The following is a 22,935-nucleotide window of genomic DNA, read 5'->3' as shown; positions in this document are numbered from 1 at the left end:
GAAGTACACGGAGGGCGTGCAGTCTCACCTGTCTCACCTGTCTGTATCTCACCTGTGTCTCACCTGCAGCTCGTGTGACCTGAAGTACACGGAGGGCGTGCAGTCTCACCTGTCTCTCACCTGTTTTACCTGTTCTATCTCACCTGTCCGTATCTCACCTGCCCATATCTCACCTGTATCTCACCTGTTTTACCTGTTCTATCTCACCTGCAGTTCCTGTGACCTGAAGTACACGGAGGGCGTGCAGTCTCACCTGTCTCTCACCTGTCTGTATCTCACCTGTCTCACCTGTCTCTCACCTGCAGCTCGTGTGACCTGAAGTACACGGAGGGCGTGCAGTCTCACCTGTCTCTCACCTGTCTCACCTGTCTCACCTGTATTTACCTGCAGCTCGTGTGACCTGAAGTACACAGAGGGCGTGCAGTCTCACCTGTCCATATCTCACCTGTTTTTTACCTGTTTTACCTGTTTTTACCTGTTTTTACCCCCAGTTCCTGTGACCTGAAGTACACGGAGGGCGTGCAGTCGCTGAACTGGACCAAGATCATGAAGACGATCGTGGACGACCCCGAGGGCTTCTTCGAGCAGGGCGGGTGGAGCTTCCTGGAGCCCGAGGGAGAGGTACCTGGGCACACCTGGGCACACCTGGGCACACCTGGGCACTCACCTGGGGGAGAGAAATGGGGAAAAAATGGGTAAAAATGGGATAAAAATGGGGATTTGGGGCTCACCTGGGCTGCCCCCTTCGAGCAGGGCGGGTGGAGCTTCCTGGAGCCCGAGGGAGAGGTGGGAACACACCTGGGCACACCTGGGCACTCACCTGGGCACTCACCTGGGGGGAAAAACGGGGAAAAAATAAAATAAAAATGGACCTGGGCTGCCCCCCTCGAGCAGGGCGGCTGGAGCTTCCTGGAGCCCGAGGGAGAGGTGGGAACACACCTGGGCACTCACCTGGGGGGGAAAAACGGGGAAAAACGGGGAAAAAATGGGGAAAAATGGGGTTAAAAATGGGGATTTGGGGCTCACCTGGGCCCGCCCCCCTCGAGCAGGGCGGGTGGAGCTTCCTGGAGCCCGAGGGAGAGGTACCTGGGGACACACCTGGGCACACCTGGGGGGAAAAACAGGGAAAAAATAAAATAAAAATGGGGTAATAAATGGGGATTTTGGGTAAAATTGGGATTATTGGGTTAAAAATGGGGGTTTTGGGGGGTTTGGGCTCACCTGGGCACTCACCTGGGCACTCACCTGGGGACACCTGGGGGAGAGAAATGGGGAAAAAATAAAAAAAAAGGGGAAAAAAGAGAAAAAACAGGGAGAAATGGGGCAAAAATGGGGGAAAACGGGGGAAAAATAAAATAAAAATGGGATAAAAATGGGGATTTTGGGGTAAAATTGGGATTATTGGGTTAAAAATGGGGATTTTTGGGGGGTTTGGGCTCACCTGGGCACACCTGGGGGCACTTGGGGGGCAAAAAAAAGAGAAAAAACAGGGGAAAATGGGGAAAAATAGGAAAAAATGGGGAAAAATGAAAAAAGCGGGGGGAAAATGAAGCAAAATGGGGGAAAATGGGGAAAAAATGGGGATTTTGGGGGGTTTGGGCTCATCTGGGCGCACCTGGGGGGCCAAAAAAGAGAAAAAATGTGGGGGAAAATGGGAAAAAATGGGGGAAAACAGGGAAAAATGGGGATTTTGGGGGGTTTAGGCTCACCTGGAGGGGAAAAATGGAGAAAAATGGGGGGAAAAGGGGGGAATTTGGGTTAAAAAATGGGAATTTTGGGGAAAAATGGGGATTTTTGGTTCAAAGTGGGGATTTTGGGGTTAAAAATGGAAATTTTAGGTCAAAAGTGGGGATTTGGGTTAAAAGTGGGGATTTTGGGCGCACCTGGAGGAGAAAAATGAGGAAAAAATGAGAAAAAGCGGGGGAGAAATGGGTAAAAATGGGGATTTTTGGGTAAAAATGGGGGATTTTTGGGTAAAAATGGGGATTTTTGGGTAAAAATGGGGATTTTTGGGTAAAAATGGGGATTTTTGGTTAAATGTGGGATTTGGGGTTAAAAATGGGGATTTTTGGGTTAAAAGTGGGGATTTTGGGCTCAGCTGGGCACACCTTGGGGAGAAAAATAGGGAAAAAACAGGGGAAAATGGGTAAAAATGGGGATTTTTGGGTTCAAAGTGGGGATTTTTGGTTAGAGGTGTGGGTTTCGGCGCCGAGTGCGGTTTGGGGCTAAAAACGCGGGTTTTGGGTCTGTGCCCCCCAGGGCTCGGAGGCGGAGCCGGGCGAGTCGGAGTCGGAGCTGGAGGACGAGACCTTCAACCCCTCGAGAGGAGACGAGGAGGAGGAGGAGGACAGCGACGAAGATTACTCCTCCGAGGCCGAGGAGTCCGGTGGGGAACGGGGGAAACGGGGGAAATTGGGGAAAATGGGGAAAAACGGGGGTTTTGGGGGAAAAAATGGGGATTTTGGGGGAAAAATGGGATTTTGGGGGAAAAAATGGGGATTTTGGGGGAAAAACGGGAAAAAACTGGGGAAAAAATGGGGATTTTGGGGGAAAAATGGGGATTTGGGGGGAAAATGGGGGTTTTGGGGGAAAAAACGGGAAAAAACTGGGAAAAAATGGGGATTTTGGGGGAAAAATGGGGATTTGGGGGGAAAATGGGGATTTGGGGGGAAAATGGGGATTTTGGGGGAAAAACGGGAAAAAACTGGGAAAAAATGGGGATTTTGGGGGAAAATGGGGATTTTGGGGGAAAAAAATGGGGATTTTGGGGGGAAAATGGGGATTTTGGGGGGAAAATGGGGATTTTGGGGGAAAAATGGGAAAAAACTGGGAAAAAATGGGGATTTGGGGGAAAAAATGGGGATTTGGGGGGAAAATGGGGATTTTGGGGGAAAATGGGGATTTTGGGGGAAAAAAAAGGGGATTTTGGGGGGAAAATGGGGATTTTGGGGGAAGAACGGGAAAAAACTGGGAAAAAAATGGGGATTTTGGGGGAAAAAAATGGGGTTTTTGGGGGAAAAATGGGGGGTTTTGGGGGAAAAACGGGGATTTTGGGGGAAAAATGGGGATTTTGGGGGAAAAATGGGGGTTTTGGGGGGAAAATGGGGGGTTTTGGGGGAAAAAATGGGCGATTTTGGGGGAAAAACGGGGATTTTGGGGAAAAAATGGGAAAAAAACTGGGGAAAAATGGGGATTTTGGGGGAAAAAATGGGGATTTGGGGGAAAAATGGGAGTTTTGGGGGAAAAAACGGGAAAAAACTGGGAAAAAATGGGGATTTTGGGGGAAAAACGGGATAAAAGGGGGGAAAAAATGGGGATTTTGGGGAAAAAAGGGGGTTTTGGTGGAAAAAATGGGGATTTTGGGGGAAAATGGGGGGGAATGGGGGTTTTGGGGTAAAACTGGGGGAATTGGGGGTAAAAGTTGGGAAATCTGTATGAAAAATGGGGAATTTGGGGTCAAAAAATGGGGGGAAATGGGGATTTTAGGGAAAAAATGGGGGAATTTGGGGGAAAAAGGGGAAAAAATGGGGATTTTTGGGGAAAAGATGGGACAATTAGGGGTAAAAATGGGGAATTTGGGGGAAAAATGGGGAGAAATTGGGGAAAATAGGGGAAAAACTGGGGAAAATGGCAAAAAAATGGGGGATTTTGGGGTAAAAATGGGGAGAAGTGGGGAAAAAATGGGAATTTTTGGGGAAAATGCAGGAACTGGGGGTAAAAATTGGGAATGTGGAGGGGTTTGGGCTCACCCTGGGCACCATTTTCCCCTATTTTTCCCCATTTCTTCCAATTTTGTTCCTAATTTTTCCCATTTCCCCCTGGTTTTTTCCCAATTTTCCCCCCTTTTTATTCCAATTTCCCCATTTTTTCCCCATTTCTCCCAATTTCCCCATTTTTCCCCATTTTCCCCTGTTTTTTCCCCATTTTTTCCCATTTTTTCCCATTTTTTCCCATTTTTCCCATTTTTTCCCATTTTTCCCATTTTTTCCCATTTTCCCCATTTTTTCCCATTTTTCCCATTTTTTTCCCCATTTTCCCCTGTTTTTTCCCCATTTTTCCCCATTTTCCCCATTTTTTCCCCATTTTTCCCCATTCTTTCCCCATTTTCCCCTGTTTTTTCCCCATTTTTCCCCATTTTTTCCCCATTTTCCCCTGTTTTTTCCCCATTTTTCCCCATTTTCCCCATTTTTCCCCGTTTTTCCCCATTTTCCCCATTTTTTTCCCCATTTTCCCCTGTTTTTTCCCCATTTTCCCCATTTTTTTCCCCATTTTTCCCCATTTTTTCCCCATTTTCCCCCGTTTTCCCCTGTTTTTTCCTCATTTTTCCCTGTTTTTTCCCCATTTTTCCCATTTTTTTCCCATTTTTCCCCATTTTTTCCCCATTTTCCCCCGTTTTCCCCTGTTTTTTCCCCATTTTTCCCCATTTTTCCCCATTTTCCCCGTTTTTCCCCGTTTTTTTCCCCGTTTTTCCCGTTCCCGCCCGGTTTTGCCCCAGAATACTCCAAGGACTCCCTGGCAGCGAGGAGGAGAGCGGCAAGGACTGGGACGAGCTGGAGGAGGAGGCGCGGAAAGGTCGGACCCAAAACCCCCCAAACTCACCCCAAAAACCCAAACCCCAAAATTCACCCAAAAAAACCTGAAATTCACCCAAAACCCCCAAAATTCAGCCTAAAAAACCACAAACTCACCCCAAAAAACCCCAACATTAATCCCAAAACCCCTCAAATTCACCCCAAAAAACCCAAAGTTTACCCCAAAAATTGCCCAAATTCACCCCAAAACCCAAACCCAAAATTCACCCAAAAAAACCTGAAATTCACCCAAAAAAACCCCAGAATTCACCCCCAAAATCCCTGAAATTCACCCAAAAAAACCCCAAACCCCAAATTTCACCCAAAACCCCAAAATTCACCCCAAAACTCATCCCCACCCCCTCAAAATTGTGATTTTTTTCCCCAGCCCCCCAAATTCCTGGTTTTGTCCCCAAAGCTGTGAATTTCTTTTCCCAAACCCCCCCAAAATGGTAAATTTTCCCCCAAAATTGTGAATTTTCCCCCGAAAATGCCCCAAAAATGTGAATTTCCCCCAAAATTGTGATTTTTTCCCCCCGAATCCCTCAAAATGGTGAATTTCTCCCCCAAAATTGTGACTTTTTTCCCCAAACTCCCTCAAAAATGTGAATTATCTTCCCAAAACTCTGAATTTTTCCCCAAAATTGTGAATTTTCCCTTCAAAATGGTGTAATTTTTTTCCCAAAATCTTGACTTTCCCCCCAAAATGTCATTTTTCCCAAACTCCCCCAAAATTGTGAATTTTCCCCCAAAATTGCGATTTTTTTCCCCAAACCCCTCAAAATGGCAAATTGCCCCCCAAAATGTGAATTTTACTCCAAAATGGTGAATTTTTCCCCCAAAATCCCCAAAATTGTGACACTTTCCCCCCAAAATGTCAATTTTCCCCAAAAAATTGTCATTTTTTTTCCCAAACACCCCAAAATTGTGAATGTCTCCCCCAAAATTGTGTATTTTTTTCCCAAAACCGCCGTTTTCCCCCCCAAAATGTGAATTTTCCCAAAACCCGCGTTTTTCACCCCAAAATGTGAATTTTCCCAAAACCACCGTTTTTCGCCCCAAACTCCAATTTTCCCAAAACCGCCGTTTTCCGCCCCAAATGTGAATTTCCCCAAAACCGCCGTTTTCCGCCCCAAACTGTGAATTTTCCCCAAACCGCCGTTTTCCGCCCCAAATGTGAATTTTCCCCAAACCGCCGTTTTCCGCCCCAAATGTGAATTTTCCCAAAATCCGCGTTTTCCGCCCCAAAATGTGAATTTTCCCAAAACTGCCGTTTTCCCGCCCCAAACTCCAATTTTCCCAAAATCCGCGTTTTCCGCCCCAGCCGACCGCGAGAGCCAGTACGAGGAGGAGGAGGAGCGGGGGCGGGGCCGGAAGCGGAAGGGCCCCCCCGGGCGGGGCCGGCCCCACCCCCCCCAAGCGGAAGCGGAAGTGACGTCACGGCCCCGGAACCGCCCGGATTCACCCCAAAAACGGCCGGGGGGAGGGGGGGGGGAGGGGAGGGGAGTTTGGGGGGAGAAAGTGGGATTTGGGGAACGAACCCCAAATTTGGGGCACAAATCCCAAATTTGGGGGAAATGAACCCAGAATTCCGAGAAAATCCCAAATTTGGGGGAAAAAAAAAAAACAAATTTAGGGGAAAACCCCAAAGTTTAAGGGAAAAATCCCAAATCGGGGGGAAAAAAACCCAAAATTTGGGGAAACAAACCCGAAATTTAAGGGAAAAATCCCAAACTCTGGAGGAATAAACCCAAAATTTAAGGGAAAAAATTCCAAATTCTGGGGCGAAAATCCCAAATTTGGGGGAAATAAACTCAAATTCTGGGGAAATAGACCCAAAATTTAATGGAAAAATCCCAAATTTCAGGGAAATAAACCCAAAATTCTGGGGGTAAAACCCCAAAATTTAAGGGAAAAATCCCAAATTTGGGGGAAATAAACCCAAAATTTGGGAAATAACCCCAAAATTCTGAGGGGAAAAATCCAGATTCTGGGGGGAAAATCCCAAAATTTGGGGGAAATAACTGAAATTTGGGGAATAAACCCAAACTTTAAGGGGAAAATCCCGAATTTGTGGGAAATAAACCCAAAATTTTGGAATTAAACCTGAATTTGGGGAATAACCCAAAAATGGGGAAATAACCCCAAAATTTGGGAAATAAACCTGAAATTTAGGGGAAGGGAAAATCCCAAATTTGGGGGAAATAAACCCAAAATTTTGGAATTAAACCCAAATTTGGGGTAATAAAGCCTGAAATTGGGGGGAAAAATCCCAAATTTCAGGAAAATAAACCCAAATTTCTGGGGAAAAATCCCAAACTTGGGAGAAATAAACCCAAAATTTGGGAAATAAACCCGAAATTCTGAGAAAAAAACCCCAAATTTGGGAGAAATAAACCCAAAATTTGGGGTATAAACCCAAAATTTAGGGGGGAAAACCCAATTTTGGGTGAAAAAAACCCAATTTTGGGTGAAAAAAAACCCAAATTTTGGGAATTCTGCTCCCTTTGGGGATTTGCTCCAATTTCCCCCGAATTTCCCCCAAATTTGCGAAGTTTGGGGGATCCCAGTGGGAATTTTGGGGCTGGTTTTTCCTTTTTTGGGGTTTTTTGGGGTCTATTTAGAATTTTTTGGGTCTTTTTTGGTTTTTTGGAGTTTTTTAGGTATTTTTGGGTCAAAATTGGGGATTTTTGGGTGGGATTTTGGGGTCATTTCTTGGGATTTTGGGATTTCCCCGTGGATTTTCAGGTTGATTTCCCAGGATTTTGGGATTTCCCTGCAGATTTTGGGTTCATTTCCCCGGATTTGGGGTTTTTATGTGGATTTTTGGGTTCATTTCCCACAATTTGGGATTTTTGGGTTCATTTCCCCAGATTTTGGGATTTTTGATTTCCCCAAATTCTGGGTTTTTCTCTTGGATTTTTGGGTTCTTTTCTCGGGATTTTGAGATTTTTGAGTTCATTTCCCCAGATTTTGGGGTTTTTTAGTTCATTTCCCTGAATTTTGGGTTTCCCCTTGAATTTTTGGTTTCATTTCCAGGATTTTGGGATTTTCCTGCAGATTTTTGGGTTCATTTCCCGGGATTTTGAGATTTTTGAGTTCATTTCCCCGGATTTTGGGTTTTCCCATGAATTTTGGGTTCATTTCCCAGGATTTTGGGATTTTTGGGTTCATTTCCAGGATTTTGGTTTTTCCCCTTGAATTTTGCGTTCATTTCCAGGATTTTGGGATTTTCCTGCAGATTTTGGGTTTTCCTGCAGATTTTTGGGTTCATTTCCCCAGATTTTGGGGTTTTCCCATGAATTTTTTGGGGCATTCCCCAGGATTTTGGGATTTCCCTTTGACTTTTGGTTCATTTCCAGAATTTTGGGATTTTTGGGTTCATTTCCCCGGATTTTGGGATTTCCCTTTGACTTTTGCGTTCATTTCCCCGGATTTTGGGAATTCCCGTTGACTTTTGGGTTCATTTCCCCAGATTTTGGGATTTTTGGGTTCATTCCCAGGATTTTGGGGTTCCTGCCCCACTCCCGACCTCTCCCCCCGGATCTCCCCAATTCCCCCAAATTCCCCCGAATTTCCCTTTTTTTGTCGTTGCTTTCTGTATTTATGGGGGGCTCCCCCTTTTTGGGGGGATTTCCCCCGATTTTGGGGCTTCCCCCCCCGGGCCGGGGCCTCCCCTCCCCCTTTTCCAAACGTTCAATAAAAATCTCGTTTTTTTAAGGTTTTCTAACAAAAAACGGGAAATGCTGCGGCCCTGACGGGGGGGGGGGGAATTGGGGGAAAATTGGGGAAAAACGGGAAAAAGGGGGAAAAAATGGGGGGAAAATGGGGGGAAAATGGGAAAAAAAATGGAGAAAAGATTGGGAAAATTGGGGAATAATGGGGGAAATTTGGAAAAAAGGGAAAAATGGGGAAATGTGGGGGGAAATGGGGAAAAAAATTGGAAAATTGGGAAAAAATTAGGGGGAAATGGGGGAAAATGTGAAAAAAATGGAGAGAAAATGGGAAAAATGGGAAAATGAGGGGAAAATGGGGGAAATTGGGAAAAGAACGGGGGGAAATGGGAAAAAATGGGGGGAAATGGGGAAAATGGGGGAGAAATGGGGAGAAAATGGGAAAATGAGGGGAAAATGGGGAAAATTGGGAAAAAAATGGAGAAAAGATTGGGAAAAATGGGGAATAATGGGGGAAATTGGGAAAAAAGGGAAAAATGGGGAAAAATTGGGGGAAAATTGGGAAAAATTGGGAAAAAATTAGGAAAAAATGGGAGAAATTGGGGAAAAAGGGGAAGAAAATGGGGAAATTGGGGAGAAATGGGGAAAGGTTTGGGGGGAAATTGGGGGGAAAATGGGAAAAAGGGGGGAAAAATGGGGGAAAATGGTAAAAAATGGGAAAATGAGGGGAAAATGGGGGAAATTGGGGAAAATTGGGGAAAAAACGGGGGGAAATGGGAAAAATGGGGGAAATTGGGAGAAAATGGGAAAAATGGGGAAAATGAGGGGAAAATGGGGAAAATTGGGAGAAGATGGGGGAATTTGGGAGAAATGGGAAAAATTGGGGGGGAAAATGGAGAAAAATTGGGGGAAAATGGGGGTAAATTAGGAAAAAAATGGGGAAAATTGGAAGAAATTGGAAAAATGGGGAAGATTTGGTGGAAATGGGGAAGAAATGGGAAGAGATTGGGGGAATTGGGAAAAACAGGAAAGTTTGGGGAAAAATGGGGGAAAATGGAAAAATGGGGGGAAATTGGGGAAAAATGGGAAAGAATGGGGGAAATCGGGGAAAAACGAGAAGAAAATGGGGAAAATTGGGGGGACTTGGAAAAAAAAGTAGAAAAATGGCTGGAAATTGGAGGAAAATGGGAGAAATTGGGAAAAATGGGGAAATTGGGGAAAATTGAAAAAATGGGGGGAAATTAAGGGAAAGAATGGGGGAAAATGGAAAAATGGGTGGAAATGGGGAAAAATGGGGAAATTGGGGGCAAAATGGGGGAAATGAGGTGATTGTGGTAAAAATTGGGGGAAATTGGAGAAAATGGGAAGAATGGGAGGAAATAGGGAAAAAATGGAAGAAAATGGGAAAAATAGAGGAAAAAATGGGGGAAATTGGGAAAAATGGGGGAAATGGGAGTTGGACTGGGCCCAAACCAGTTTATATCGCCCCAAACCAGTTTAAATATCCCCAAACCAGTTTAAATCTCCCCAAACCAGTTTATATCGCCCCCAAACCAGTTTAAATCTCCCCAAACCAGTTTACATCACCCCAAACCAGTTTAAATCTCCCCAAACCAGTTTAATTTACCCCAAACCAGTTTAAATCTCCCCAAACCAGTTTAAATCAGTCCAAATCAGTTTAATTTCCCCCAAATCTGTTTAATTCGCCCCAAAACCACTTTAAAAGGCCCCAAAACAGCGCGGACTGGGACCCGGCCTGGCCCCGCCCCCTCCGCGTGACCGACAGCGCCGCTGTCCAATCCCCGCTCGCCCTCGTCTCCCTTCGTCCAATCAGAGCCCGCGCTGATCTAACCGCCCCGCCCCTCCACTGTGAGCCAATGGCGGCTGGTGGCGCATGCGCAGAGCTCTCCGCGCGTTCGGGGGCGGGATCTCCGCCAGGCGCTCGCTCGCGGTTGGCGGGGCCGCCAAGCCGGCAGCGCGCTCCGCCAATCAGCGCCGCGCGCCGCGTGATTGACACCCCATCCCCGCCACTCGCCTCCTCTCCTCCCCCTCCCGCGCCGCGGCGCCCTCCGCGCTCCCATTGGCTGAGGCGTTGATCGACGCGCCTCTCACCCAATCCTCGCGCGTTACGGCGCGGCGGGGGGCGGGCCCGGCGGCGCTGGCGGCGCTGAGGGCGGCGCGGGCGCCATTTTGCGCTCAGCCCCCGGAGGAAGCGGCGGCGGCGGCGGCGGGAGCGCGGCGGTGCCCGGAGCGGTGAGGGGGCGGCGGGGGAGGCTCCGCGCGGGGCTCCGCGGCCGCGGGAGGCGCTGGGGGGGGGCGGAGGATGCACCGGGAGGCGTGAGGGGAATGGGGGGGGCCGGAGATGGCGGCGGCGCGTGAGGGAGCGAGGCGGGAAAGGGGGGGAGGGGGCCGCCCCCTCAGGGCCGTGAGGGGAGGGGCGGGGCCAGAGCCGCGGGGGCGTGGCCTCAATCACCCCCAAGCCTCATTAACCGCCCCGGGCGTTAATTAGCGCCGGAGGAGGGGGGCTAATTAGCAGCTTGGGGGTCGTAATTAACCCCTGCGGGGGCGGGGTTAGCGCCGAGGAGGGCGGGGTTTGGGTTGTGGGCGGGGTTTCGCTGAGGGGGCGGGGTTTGCTCATTAAGCGGTTAATTAGTTTTGATTAACCCCAGAGGAGGCGGGGCTGACCCCGCAGGGGGGCGTGGCCTAGCCCCTGATTAATGTTAATTAACCCCTTAAGCTGGGGCCTAATTAATTCCATCCGAGGCCTAGCAAAGCCCTTCATTTGCATAATGAACCCCGCGGGGGGCGTGGCTAATTATTAAAGGACTAATGAGGATCAATAACCCCGAGAGGGGCGGGGTTAAACCACGGGGGCGTGGCCAAACCCGCTTTGGCGTGGCTAAACCGCTGTGGGCGTGGCCAAACCATGCTTGGGGAGCGCTAAAGGCCTGGAGAGCTCTAATTAAGCTCATTAACGGCCTAATTAGCGCCTAATGAGGCTGTTTCCCCCCCAGGCTCCCTTTTCCGGCGGATTCTGGGGATTTTTGTTTGAGTTTTTTCAAAACTCCTCGAATTTTGTCCTTTTTCCCCCATTCCGGGAGCCCCAAATTGGGATTTTTTTTCCCCTTCCCAGTCGGGTTTTGGGCTGGATGCGGAATTCTCCCCCAGCTCGGGGGGTTCCAGTCTAATTCTGGGGTGAATTCAGCTGGTTTGGGGGGATTTAAATGGTTTGGGGGGATTTAAATGGTTTGGGGGGATTTAAACTGGTTTGGGGGGATTTAAGCTGGTTTGAGGTGATTTAAACTGGTTTGGGGAGATTTAAACTGGTTTGAGGTGATTTAAACTGGTTTGGGGAGATTTAAACTGGTTTGAGGTGATTTAAACTGGTTTGAGGCCTTTCAAACTGGTCTGGGGCGGTTCAAACTGGTGTGGGGAGATTGAAACTGGTCTGGCCCCCGTTCAAACCAGTTTGAGCCCAGTTCCAGCTGCTTGTGTCCCATTTTTCCCAAATTTTTCCCCCATTTTTCCCAATTTCCGCCCTTTTTTTCCCATTTTTTCTGAGTTTTTTCCCCCATATTCCCCCCGTTTTCCCATTTTTTTCCAAATTTTCCAAATTCCTTCCCAATTTTTCCAAATTCCTTCCCAATTTTTCGCAATTTCCCCCCAATTTTTCTCCATTTCTCCCCATTTTTCCCAATATTCTTCGCAATTTCCCTCCAATTTTCCCCCTTTTCCCCGTTTTTCTCTTTTTTCCCCTCATTTCCCCAGGTTTCCCGTTTCTCCCCATTTTCCCCATTTTCTTCCAAATTTCCCACAATTTTCCCGATTTCTCCCGATTTTTCTCAATTTTCCCCATTTTCCCCCAATTTTCGCCCATTTCCCCCCATTTTCCCCATTTTTCCCCATTCTCCCTTTCCCCCTTCATCTTCCCTTCTTCCCCCTATTTTTCCCAATTTCCCTTTTCTCCCATTTCCCCCCATTCCCTTCCATTTTTCCCATTTTTCTCACATTTTCCCCCAATCTTTTTCCCTTTTCCCCCCATTTTCCCCAATTTCCCTCCAAATTTCCCCATTTTCCTAATTTTCCCCCATTTTTTCCCCATTTTCCCCCTTTTTTCCCTTTTTTATCCCCATTTTCCCCTTTTTCCCCAATTTCCCCCTCATTTTTCCCCATTTTTCCCCATTTTTACCCCATTTTCCCATTTTCCCCGTTTTTTCCATCTTTCTCCCCATTCCCCCCATTTTTCCCAATTTCCCTCCAAATTTTCCCAATTTTTCCCTTTTTCCCCCATTTTTCCCCAATTTTTTCCCTATTTTCCTCAATTTTTCTCCATTTTCCCCCTGTTTTTTCTCAATTTTTCCCCATTTTTCCTCAGTTTTTCTCCATTTTCCCCCCATTTTTTCTCACTTTTCCCCCTTTTTCCCCCATTTTTTCTCGATTTTTCCCCTTTTTCCCCCATTTTCCCCCTTTCCCCCGTCCCCCTCCCTCCCCCCCCATTTATTTCCCATTTTCCCCATTTTTCCCCCCCAAATCCCCCTCTCCCCCCCCCCCCGGTGGGCGTGGCTCGGTGGCTCGGGGGGCGTGGCCTGCGGGGCGGGGGGCGGGGTCTCTCAACCTTCTCTCCTTCCGCAGGGCCCAGGAGCGCACCCGGAGCGGCCCCTCCCCCCGCCCCTCCCCCCCCCCCCCGCCCCTCCCCCACCCCCTTTTCGAGGTTTTTCATCAAAAAAAAGAACCGCGGGGACTGATTGATTTGAATTAATTAAAACGAATTGAATCGGGGGGGCGGGGTCGGTCGGGGGAGGGGCGGTGGGGGAGGAGGAGGGGGAGGGGCGGCCCCTCCCCCCGCCCCCCCCAATTTTCTCTTTTTTTTGTCTCTTTTTTGTCCACAGCGCGATTTTTTTGAGCCGGCGGCGACCGTAAGTTCCAACATTTGCTCTTTTTTTTTATTTTTTATTTTTTTATTGTTTTTATTTTTATATTGTTGGGGTTTTTTGGTTTTTTTTTTTTTTTTTTTATTTTTTCCTCCCCTTTTCCTCCCCCTTTATTCCCCCTCCCCCCCACAGAAGTGATGCGGGTTTTGCTCCTCCCCCTTCCCGCCAGGCCCCGCCCACTGCGCCCCGCCCCGCCCAGGGCCCCGCCCCCATCCCAGAAACGCCCGAAACGGCCCCAAAATGACCCAGGATGGGCCAAAAGTGACCCAAAATGGGCCAAGAATGACCCAGAATGGTCAGAAATGACCCAAAATGGGCCAAGAATGACCCAGGATGGGCCAAAAATGGGCTAAAGTGACCCAAAATGGCCAAAAATGACCCAAAATGGTCAGAAATGCTCAACAATGGCTCAAAACAGTCAGAAATGACCCAAAAATGGCTCAAAGTGGCCCAGAAATGAATCAAAGTGGATCAAAAATGGATCAAAAATTGTCCAAAATGGCCTAAAATGGGCAAAAATGGGTCCAAAATGGCCAAAATGGGTCAAAAATGACCAAAACTGGGTCAAAATTGACCCAAAATGGGTCAAAAATGACAAAACTGGGTTTAAAATGGGTCCAAAATGGCCTAAAATGGGTCAAAAAGGGTCAAAAATGGGCAAAATGAGTCAGAAATGGCCAAAACTGGGTCAAAAGTAGCCCAAAATGGACCAAAAATGGCCGCAAAAGGCAAAAATGGTCCAAAATGGGTCAAGGATGCCCAGAAGGGGTCGGCAATGCCCAAAAAGGCCCCAAATGGCCCCAAAGGCCCGGCCGGGCCGGGTGGGCGGGGCCTGGCGCGGCCCCTCCCCCTCAGCATTTTCGGGTTTTCTCTCGAGGGGATTCGGATTTTTTTTTTTAATTTTTTATTTTTAATTGTTTCCATTTTTAATTGTTGGGTTTTTCCTCCCCCTGGATTTTTTATTTTTATTTTTTATGTATTTTTTTATTTTTTTCCGGGGCTCTCTGGCTCAGCTCCACCCCCTTCCCAAAGCCACGCCCCTTTCCCCCTTTTGGCCCCGCCCCCTTCCCTTCGCCCCGCCCCCTTCGCCGCCGCCGACCCACGGACGCCCCTCCCCCCCCACCGGAGCCCCTCCCCCCACGGTAAGAGGCGGAGCTTCGTCGTTATGCAAATGAGCGCTAATCGAGGGGGGCTGGGACCCCTTATTAGGGATTCGGAGCTAATTAGGGATGCTAATTAAGCCTTGTAAACCATCATTGGGGTTCATATTGCTAATTTGCATGATTAATTATGCTAATTACCCTACTTAATGCTGTTTATCAGCTTAATTATTGATTAAGAGGTCACAGGGCAGTGTTAATTAATTAATTGGGTTTTATGCTAATTAACCCGTAATTAACGGGCAGGTTAATTAATTAGCATTCATTAGGAACAGACTGTGAGATTGGGGCTAATTAGCATTGACTGCAGGGAGCATTAATTATGTTAATTACCCGCCTGCCGCTAACGAGGGCTGGCTAATTACCCTAATTACCGGGGGCGGGGTGACGGGAACGCCTTGCTTATGCTAATGAGATGCTAATGAGATGCTAATGAGGGTTCAGAGGGGGAGCCGGGGGGTTTTGGGGTGGTTTTGGTGATTTTGGGGGGTTTTGGTGAATTTTTTTGGCATTTTGGGGTGATTTTTTTGGATGGTTTTGGTGCTTTTGGTGATTTTGGGTGATTTTTGGGTTTTTGGTGAATTTTTTACATTTTTAGGTGATTTTTTTGGGGTGATTTTGGTGATTTTTTTTGGAGGTTTTGGTGATTTTTTTTTTTACCATTTTGGGTGATTTTTTTTGGTAATTCCAGGAAATTCTGGTGATTTTTTGGAGGTTCCAAGAGGTTTTGATGATTTTTTTGGAGATTTTTGTCATTTTTTGGGTGGCTCCAGAAGGTTTTGGTGATTTTTGAGTTTTTAGTGATTTTTTGTTGGTTCCAGGAGGTTTTGGTGATTTTTTGGAGTTTTTCGTTATTTTTTGGGTGGTTCCAGGTGGGTTTTAGAAGTTTTTTGTCATTTTGGGGGGTTCCAGGTAATTTTTGGTGGTTTTAGTTCTGTTTGATGATTCCAGCTGGTTTTGGGTGATTTTGGGGTGGTTCTGGTTGGTTTTTGGGTGGTTTTAGTTCCATTTTGGGCAATTCCAGCTGTTATTTTTGGGTCATTCCAGCTGGTTTGGTGGTTTTGTTCCATTTTGGGTGGGTTTTGTTCCATTTTGGGTGGTTTAGTTCCATTTTGGGTGGGTTTAGTTCCATTTTGGGTGGTTTAGTTCCATTTTGGGTGGTTTTGTTCCATTTTGGGTGGGTTTTGTTCCATTTTGGGTGGTTTAGTTCCATTTTGGGTGGTTTAGTTCCATTTTGGGTGGGTTTAGTTCCATTTTGGGTGGGTTTAGTTCCATTTTGGGTGGGTTTGTTCCATTTTGGGTGGGTTTGTTCCATTTTGGGTGGGTTTCGTTCCATTTTGGGTGGTTTAGTTCCATTTTGGGTGGGTTAGTTCCATTTTGGGTGGGTTTTGTTCCATTTTGGGTGGGTTTAGTTCCATTTTGGTGGTTTTAGTTCCATTTTGGGTGGTTTAGTTCCATTTTGGGTGGTTTTAGTTCCATTTTGGGTGGGTTAGTTCCATTTTGGGTGGGTTTTGTTCCATTTTGGGTGGGTTTTGTTCCATTTTGGGTGGGTTTGTTCCATTTTGGGTGGTTTAGTTCCATTTTGGGTGGTTTTAGTTCCATTTTGGGTGGGTTTAGTTCCATTTTGGGTGGGTTTCGTTCCATTTTGGGTGGTTTAGTTCCATTTTGGGTGGTTTTAGTTCCATTTTGGGTGGGTTTAGTTCCATTTTGGGTGGGTTTCGTTCCATTTTGGGTGGTTTAGTTCCATTTTGGGTGGTTTTAGTTCCATTTTGGGTGGGTTTAGTTCCATTTTGGGTGGGTTTCGTTCCATTTTGGGTGGGTTTCGTTCCATTTTGGGTGGGTTTCGTTCCATTTTGGGTGGGTTTCGTTCCATTTTGGGTGGGTTTCGTTCCATTTTGGGTAGTTTTAGTTCTATTTTCGGTGGGTTTAGTTCCATTTTGGGTAGTTTTAGTTTTATTTTGGGTGGGTTTGTTCCATTTTGGGTGGGTTTCGTTCCATTTTGGGCTCATTCCGCCTGGTTTTGGGTGTTTTTCATTCCATTTTGGGTGGTTTTAGTTCTATTTTGGGCAATTCCAGCTGTTATTTTTGGGTCATTCCAGCTGGTTTGGGGTGGCTTTAGTCCTATTTTGGGGTTTTTTAGTCCTGTTTTGGGTGGTTTAAGTCCTATTTTGGGTGGGTTTTGTTCCATTTTGGGTGGTTTTAGTTCCATTTTGGGCTCATTCCACCTGGTTTTGGGTGTTTTTCATTCTATTTTGGGTGGTTTTCGTTCTATTTTGGGTGGGTTTTGTTCCATTTTGGGTGGTTTTAGTTCCATTTTGGGTTATTCTATCTGTTTTGGGTGGTTTAAGTCCTATTTTGGGTGTTTTTATTTCCGGTTTGGGTCATTCTATCTGGTTTTGGGTGTTTTTAGTCCTATTTTGGGTGGTTTTAGTCCTATTTTGGGTGGATTTCATTCCATTTCGGGTGGCCTTAGTTCCATTTCGGGCTCATTCCACCTGGTTTTGGGGTCCCCTCCCCCCTCACTAACCCCTCCCCCTGCAGACCCCACCCCGGCCACGCCCCACCCGCCCCGCCCTCCCCACCATGGCCAGCAACGTGACCAACAAGACGGACCCGCGCTCGCTCAACTCGCGCGTCTTCATCGGCAACCTCAACACGCTGGTGGTGAAGAAGAGCGACGTGGAGGCCATCTTCTCCAAGTACGGCAAGATCGTCGGCTGCTCCGTGCACAAGGGCTTCGCCTTCGTGCAGTACGTCAACGAGCGCAACGCCCGCGCCGCCGTGGCCGGCGAGGACGGCCGCATGATCGCCGGCCAGGTGCTCGGTGAGGACACGGCTCTGGGGGCGTGGGTGGGGTGGCCGTGGTCGCTCTTGGTCATTCTGGACACTCGTGGTCAGTCGGAGTGAAGTTTTATGAGGTGTTATGGGGTCTGTGATGGTCTGGGAGGAAGATCCTGTTCTTATATTTGATCAAAGATGGCCAGGGAGGTGGTCAGCAAGGTGGCCATGGTCAATCTTGGTCATTCACGGTCAGTTATGGTCATTAGTGACCACTCTGAGTGAGGGTCTGTGAGGTGTTATGGGGTCTTTGAGGGTGGGACAGGAAGAATGTCAGGTCATATTTGAGCTGTGCTGGTCAGGGGAGTGGTCAGCGAGGTGGCCATGGTCACTCATGGTCAGTTATGGTCACTAAATAAGGTTCTGTGAGGTGTTATGGGGTCTTTGAGGGTGGGACAGGAGGAATCTCAGGTCACATTTGAGCTGTGGTGGTCAGCGAGGTGGCCATGGTCACTCATGGTCATTCTGGACACTCATGGTCAGTCTGAGTGAAGTTTCATGAGGTGTTATGGGGTCTTTGAGGGTGGGACAGGAGGAATCTCAGGTCACATTTGACCAGTGATGGTCAGGGAAGTGGTCAGCGAGGTGGCCCTGGTCACTCATGGTCAATTATGGTCATTACTGACCACTCTGAGTGAGGTTCTGTGAGGTGTTATGGGGTCTGTGGTGGTCTGGGAGGAAGATCCTGTTGTCATATCTGACAAAGGATGGTCAGGGAGGTGGTCAGCGAGGTGGCCGTGGTCACTCTTGGTCACTCGTGGTCACTCAGGGACACTTGTGGTCATTTTGGGGTGGTTTTGGGCTCAATTTTGGTGGTTTTTGGAGGTGGTTTGGACTCCTGTGGTCAGCGAGGTGGCCGTGGTCACTCGTGGTCAGTCATGGATGCCAGTGGTCATCTGGGGTCACTGCTGGGGTCACTTCTGGTCACTTTGGGGTCAGTTTTGGGGTCGGTTTTGGTCACTTTGGGTCAGTTTCTGGTCACTTTGGGTCATTATTGGGGTCAGTTTTGGGGTCAGTTTTGGTCATTGGGGCCATTTTGGGTCATTCTGGGCTCATTTTGAGCCATTTTTGGGTTTTTCCCCATTCCTGGATCCTCCTGGGGTGAGCCCTCCCCAAACGGCCCCGAAATGACCCAAAACTGCCCCAAAATGACCCAGAACCGCCCTGAACCAGCTTCAAACTGCCCCAAACCACCACAAAGTGCCCCAAACTGTTCCAAACCGCCCCAAACTGCCCTAAATTGTCCCAAACTGGTCCCAAATTGCCCCAAACCGGCTCCAAACTGCCCCAAATTGCCCCAAACCAGCCTCAAACTGCCCCAAACTGCCCCGAACTGGTCCTAAATTGCCCCAAATGGCCATAAACTGCCCCCAAAATGCCCCGAACCGACCCCAAACTGCCCCAAATCGGCCCCAAACCTTCTCAAGCTGCCCCAAACTGCCCCAAAGTGTCCCAAACCCCCCCCTAAAACTGCCCCAAACTGCCCTGAACCGGCCCCAAACTGCCTCGAACCGCCCCCAAACTGCCCCAAATGGGCCCCAAACTGCCCCGAACCTCCCCAAAACCACCCCGAACTGACCCCGAACTGCCCCAAACCAGCCCCAAACTGCCCCAAACCACCACAAACTGCCCTGAACCGGCCCCAAACTGCCTCGAACTGCCCCCAAACTGCCCCAAATGGGCCCCAACCAACCCCAAACTGCCCCAAACCCCCCCAAAACCACCCCGAACTGCCCCAAACCTGCCCCAAACCAGCCCCAAACTGCCCCAAACCACCACAAAGTGCCCTGAACCAGCCCCAGACTGGTCCCAGATTGCCCCAAATGGCCATAAACTGCCCCAAAACCGCCCCCTGTGACCCGCAGACATCAACCTGGCGGCCGAGCCGAAGGTGAACCGGGGCAAGGCGGGGGTGAAGCGCTCGGCGGCCGAGATGTACGGGGTCAGTACCCCGCCCCCCCGTCACCGTCCCCCCTCGTCAGGTGGGGGACCCTGCGGGGCCGGGGGTCCGCCAGCCTCGCCGGGGGGGCCCGGGCAGGGGCTTCGGGGAGAGACGCGGCGGTTTTGGGGTTTTGGGGAGAAACGCAGGGGTTTTGGGGTTTTTGGGGAGAGACGCGGGGGTTTGGGGAGAAACGCGGGGTTTTGGGGTTTAGGGGAGAAACGCGGGGGTTTCGGGGAGAAACGCGGGGGTTTTGGGGTTTTGGGGAGAAACGCGGGGGTTTTGGGGAGAAACGCGGCGGTTTTGGGGTTTTGGGGAGAAACGTGGAGGTTTTGGGGTTTTTGGGGAGAGACGCGGGGGTTTGGGGAGAAACGCGGGGTTTTGGGGTTTAGGGGAGAAACGCGGGGGGTTTCGGGGACAAACGCGGGGGGTTTTGGGGTTTTGGGGAGAAACGCGGGGGTTTTGGGGAGAAACGCGGCGGTTTTGGGGTTTTGGGGAGAAACGTGGAGGTTTTGGGGAGAAACGCTGGGGTTTTGGGGAGAAACACGGGGGTTTTGGGGAGAAACTAGGGGGTTTTGGGGTTTTGGGGAGAAACCGCGGGGGTTTTGGGGAGAAACACAGGGGTTTTGGGGTTTTTGGGGCCAATCGTGGAGGTTTTGGGGTTTTGGGGAGAACTGCGGCGTTTTTGGGGGTTTGGGTGGGGATTTTGGGGTTTTAATTGAAGAGGAGGGGGTTTGGGGGGGTCTGAAGGGATTTTGGGGGGGGGCTCTGAGGTGTTGAAGGGTTGGGGAGGGGCTTTGGGGAGAATCGCGGAGTTTTTTGGGGCCAGTCGCGGCGGTTTTGGGGGTTGGGGTGAAGATTTTGGGGTTTTGGATTTAAAAGGAGGGGGTTTGAGGGGGGTCTGAGGGGATTTTGGGGGGCTCTGAGGTGTTGAAGGTTGGGGAGGGGCTTTGGGGAGCTCAGAGGGGGAATTTGGGGGATCCCGGGTGGGATTTGGGGAGGGCTCCGGGGGTTTGAGAGGGGTTTGGGGTTTTGGGGTGTCCCAGGGGGTTTTGGGGGGATTCTGGGAGGGTTTGGGGTTTTGGGGTGTCCCGGGCGATTTTTGGGGGTGTTTTGTGCTGTCCCAGGGGGTTTTTGGCAATCCCGGGGTTGTTTTTTGGGGTGTCCCAGGGTTTTTTGGGGGGATTTTGGGGATTCTGGGAGGGTTTGGGGTTTTGGGGCATCCCAGGGGATTTTTGGGGGGGGGGTTGGGGTGTCCCAGGGGGGATTTGGAGGACTCTGGGGGGGGTTGGGCTTTTGGGGTGTCCTGGGGGTTTTTGGGGATCCCAGGGCTGTTTTTTGGGGGGATTTGGGGATTCTGGGGGGGTTTGTGCTTTTGGGCTGTCCTGGGGGTTTTCGGGGATCCCAGGGCTGTTTTTTGGGGCGTTTTGGGGTTTTTTTTGGATCTGACTCCCCGCACCCCCCCAGGTCATCGTTTGACCTGGACTACGACTTCCAGCGGGATTACTATGACCGGTACCAGTATAAACCAGTTCAGAGCGGGTTAGGGACCCCACCCCCCCCTCCCCCGCCCCCTCCCCCGCCGGCCCCGCCCCCCCGGCGCTCCCCCGCCCATGGCGCTCTGCCCCTCCCCCCGCAGGATGTACAGCTACCCCGCCCGCGTGCCGCCGCCGCCGCCCATCGCCCGCGCCGTGGTGCCCTCCAAGCGCCAGCGCGTCTCCGGCAACACCTCGCGGCGCGGCAAGAGCTTCAACAGCAAGTCCGGCCAGCGCGGCTCCTCCTCCAAGTCCGGCAAACGTGAGCAGGGGCGGGGCCACGGGGAGGGGCCAATATGGCCGCCGGGTGGGGGTGTGAGTAATCCAATATGGCCGCCAGTTGCGGGTGGTGTGAGTGATCCAATATGGCTGCCTGTGAGAGACAATATGGCGGCTGACATGAATAATCCAATATGGCTGCCTGTGGGTGTTAGACAATATGGCGGCTGATTTGAGTAATGCAATATGGCTGCCTGTGGGGGTCAGCCAATATGGCGGCTGACATGAATAATCCAATATGGCTGCCTGTGGGTGTTAGACAATATGGTGGCTAATTTGAATAATCCAATATGGCTGCCTGTGGGTGTTAGACAATATGGCGGCTGACGTGAATAATCCAATATGGCTGCCTGTGGGAGTCAGGCAATATGGCGGCACCTGATCCAATATGGCTGCTCCCAATCCAATATGGCAGCAGTCAATCCAACATGGTTACTCTCGTAGCCCAATCTAATATGGCGGCACCAAATCCAATATGGCTGCTCCTGCAGCTCAATCCAGTATGGCAGCACCTGATCCAATATGGCTGCTCCCACAGCTCAGTCCAATATGGCAGGCCCCTCTTTTCTAGTCCAGTGTAGTGGCATCAATCCAAGATGGCCACCCCCGTATCCAAATCCACCTTGGCAGGCCCTAGGCCCCATTCCAAGATGGCTGCCCCAATCCAAGATGGCTGCCCCCATATCCAAATCCACCTTGGCAGCCCCTAGGCCCCATCCAAGATGGCTGCCCCAATCCAAGATGGCTGCCCCCATATCTCAGTCCAAGGTGGCAGCCCCTGGGCCCCATTCCAAGATGGTGGCTCAAGTCCAAGATGGCTGCCCCCATCCCAAGATGGCCACCTCCATATCCCATCCCAAGATGGCCGCCCCCATATCCCATCCCAAGATGGCCGCCATGCCCATCCTAAGATGGGCCGCCCCACCCCAGCATGGCCGCCGTGCCGTGCCCGAGGTGTGATCGATTGATTGATTGATTGATTTATTGATCGATTGATTGATTGATTTATTTATTTATTTATTTATTTTTGGTGTTGGCAGTGAAGGGCGACGACCTGCAGAGCATCAAGAAGGAGCTGGGGCAGATCAAGGCCAAGGTGGACGCGCTGCTGGAGAGCCTCGAGCGGCTGGAGCGGGAGCAGAGTGAGTGACCAAACTGGGAGATTAAACTGGGCAAACTGGGACAGACTGGGACCTGAACTGGGAACCAAACTGGGGGAACTGGGCCTTAAACTGGGACCCAAACTGGGATCTGAACTGGGAGCGCGCGCTGCTGGAGAGCCTCGAGCGGCTGGAGCGGGAGCAGAGTGAGTGACCAAACTGGGCAAACTGGGGTTAAACTGGGACAGACTGGGACCTGAACTGGGAACCAAACTGGGGGAACTGGGGCCTTAAACTGGGACCCAAACTGGATCTGAACTGGGAGCGCGCGCTGCTGGAGAGCCTCGAGCGGCTGGAGCGGGAGCAGAGTGAGTGACCAAACTGGGCAAACTGGGACAGACTGGGACAAACTGGGACCTGAACTGGGAACCGAACTGGGGGAACTGGGGCCTTAAACTGGGACCCAAACTGGGACCCAAACTGGGGTCTGAACTGGGAGCACGCGCTGCTGGAGAGCCTCGAGCGGCTGGAGAGGGAGCAGAGTGAGTGACCAAACTGGGCAAACTGGGACAGACTGGGAGAGACTGGGACCTGAACTGGGAACCGAACTGGGGAAACTGGGGCCTTAAACTGGGGAGCCTGGAGTGCGAGCAGAGTGAGCCCCAAATCTGGGCTGGGGACCCCCAATTCCCCAAACCCCCCATTTTTCCCCAAACCCCCCATTTTTCCCCAAACCCCCCATTTTTCCCCAAACCCCCCATTTTTCCCATTTCCCCCCAAACCCCCATTTTTTCCCAATTCCCCGTTTTTTCCCCACTTTTCCCCATTTTCCCTCAAATCCCCACTTCCCCAATTCCCCCATTTTTCCCCCAATTTTCCCCAATTACCCATTTTTCCCCATTTCCCCC

The 22,935-nt window shown here is 50.0% G+C and overlaps 2 protein-coding genes across 2 annotated transcripts in view; both read left to right on the top strand.

The window, feature by feature from the left end:
• SUPT16H (SPT16 homolog, facilitates chromatin remodeling subunit) overlaps positions 1-8,291 on the top strand; it is a 47,369-nt gene extending 39,078 nt beyond the window's left edge. The window contains 5 exon segments of the mRNA XM_064402212.1: positions 492-621; positions 2,260-2,386; positions 4,496-4,510; positions 4,513-4,572; positions 5,896-8,291. Coding sequence (XP_064258282.1) covers positions 492-621; positions 2,260-2,386; positions 4,496-4,510; positions 4,513-4,572; positions 5,896-6,152 — 589 coding nt within the window. The 3' untranslated portion in view covers positions 6,153-8,291.
• A 2,116-nt stretch (positions 8,292-10,407) lies between these two features.
• The window catches only part of LOC135288885 (heterogeneous nuclear ribonucleoprotein C-like), a 15,927-nt gene continuing 3,399 nt past the window's right edge, over positions 10,408-22,935 (top strand). Inside the window, 8 exon segments of the mRNA XM_064402226.1 lie at positions 10,408-10,498; positions 13,135-13,161; positions 16,878-17,160; positions 19,040-19,113; positions 19,116-19,156; positions 20,581-20,628; positions 20,753-20,910; positions 21,968-22,069. Coding sequence (XP_064258296.1) covers positions 16,920-17,160; positions 19,040-19,113; positions 19,116-19,156; positions 20,581-20,628; positions 20,753-20,910; positions 21,968-22,069 — 664 coding nt within the window. The 5' untranslated portion in view covers positions 10,408-10,498; positions 13,135-13,161; positions 16,878-16,919.

Source organism: Passer domesticus, chromosome 36, assembly GCF_036417665.1.
Source record: "Passer domesticus isolate bPasDom1 chromosome 36, bPasDom1.hap1, whole genome shotgun sequence".
In the NCBI taxonomy this organism is placed as follows: Eukaryota; Metazoa; Chordata; class Aves; order Passeriformes; family Passeridae; genus Passer; species Passer domesticus.
This window is presented reverse-complemented; position numbering and strand designations above follow the sequence as displayed.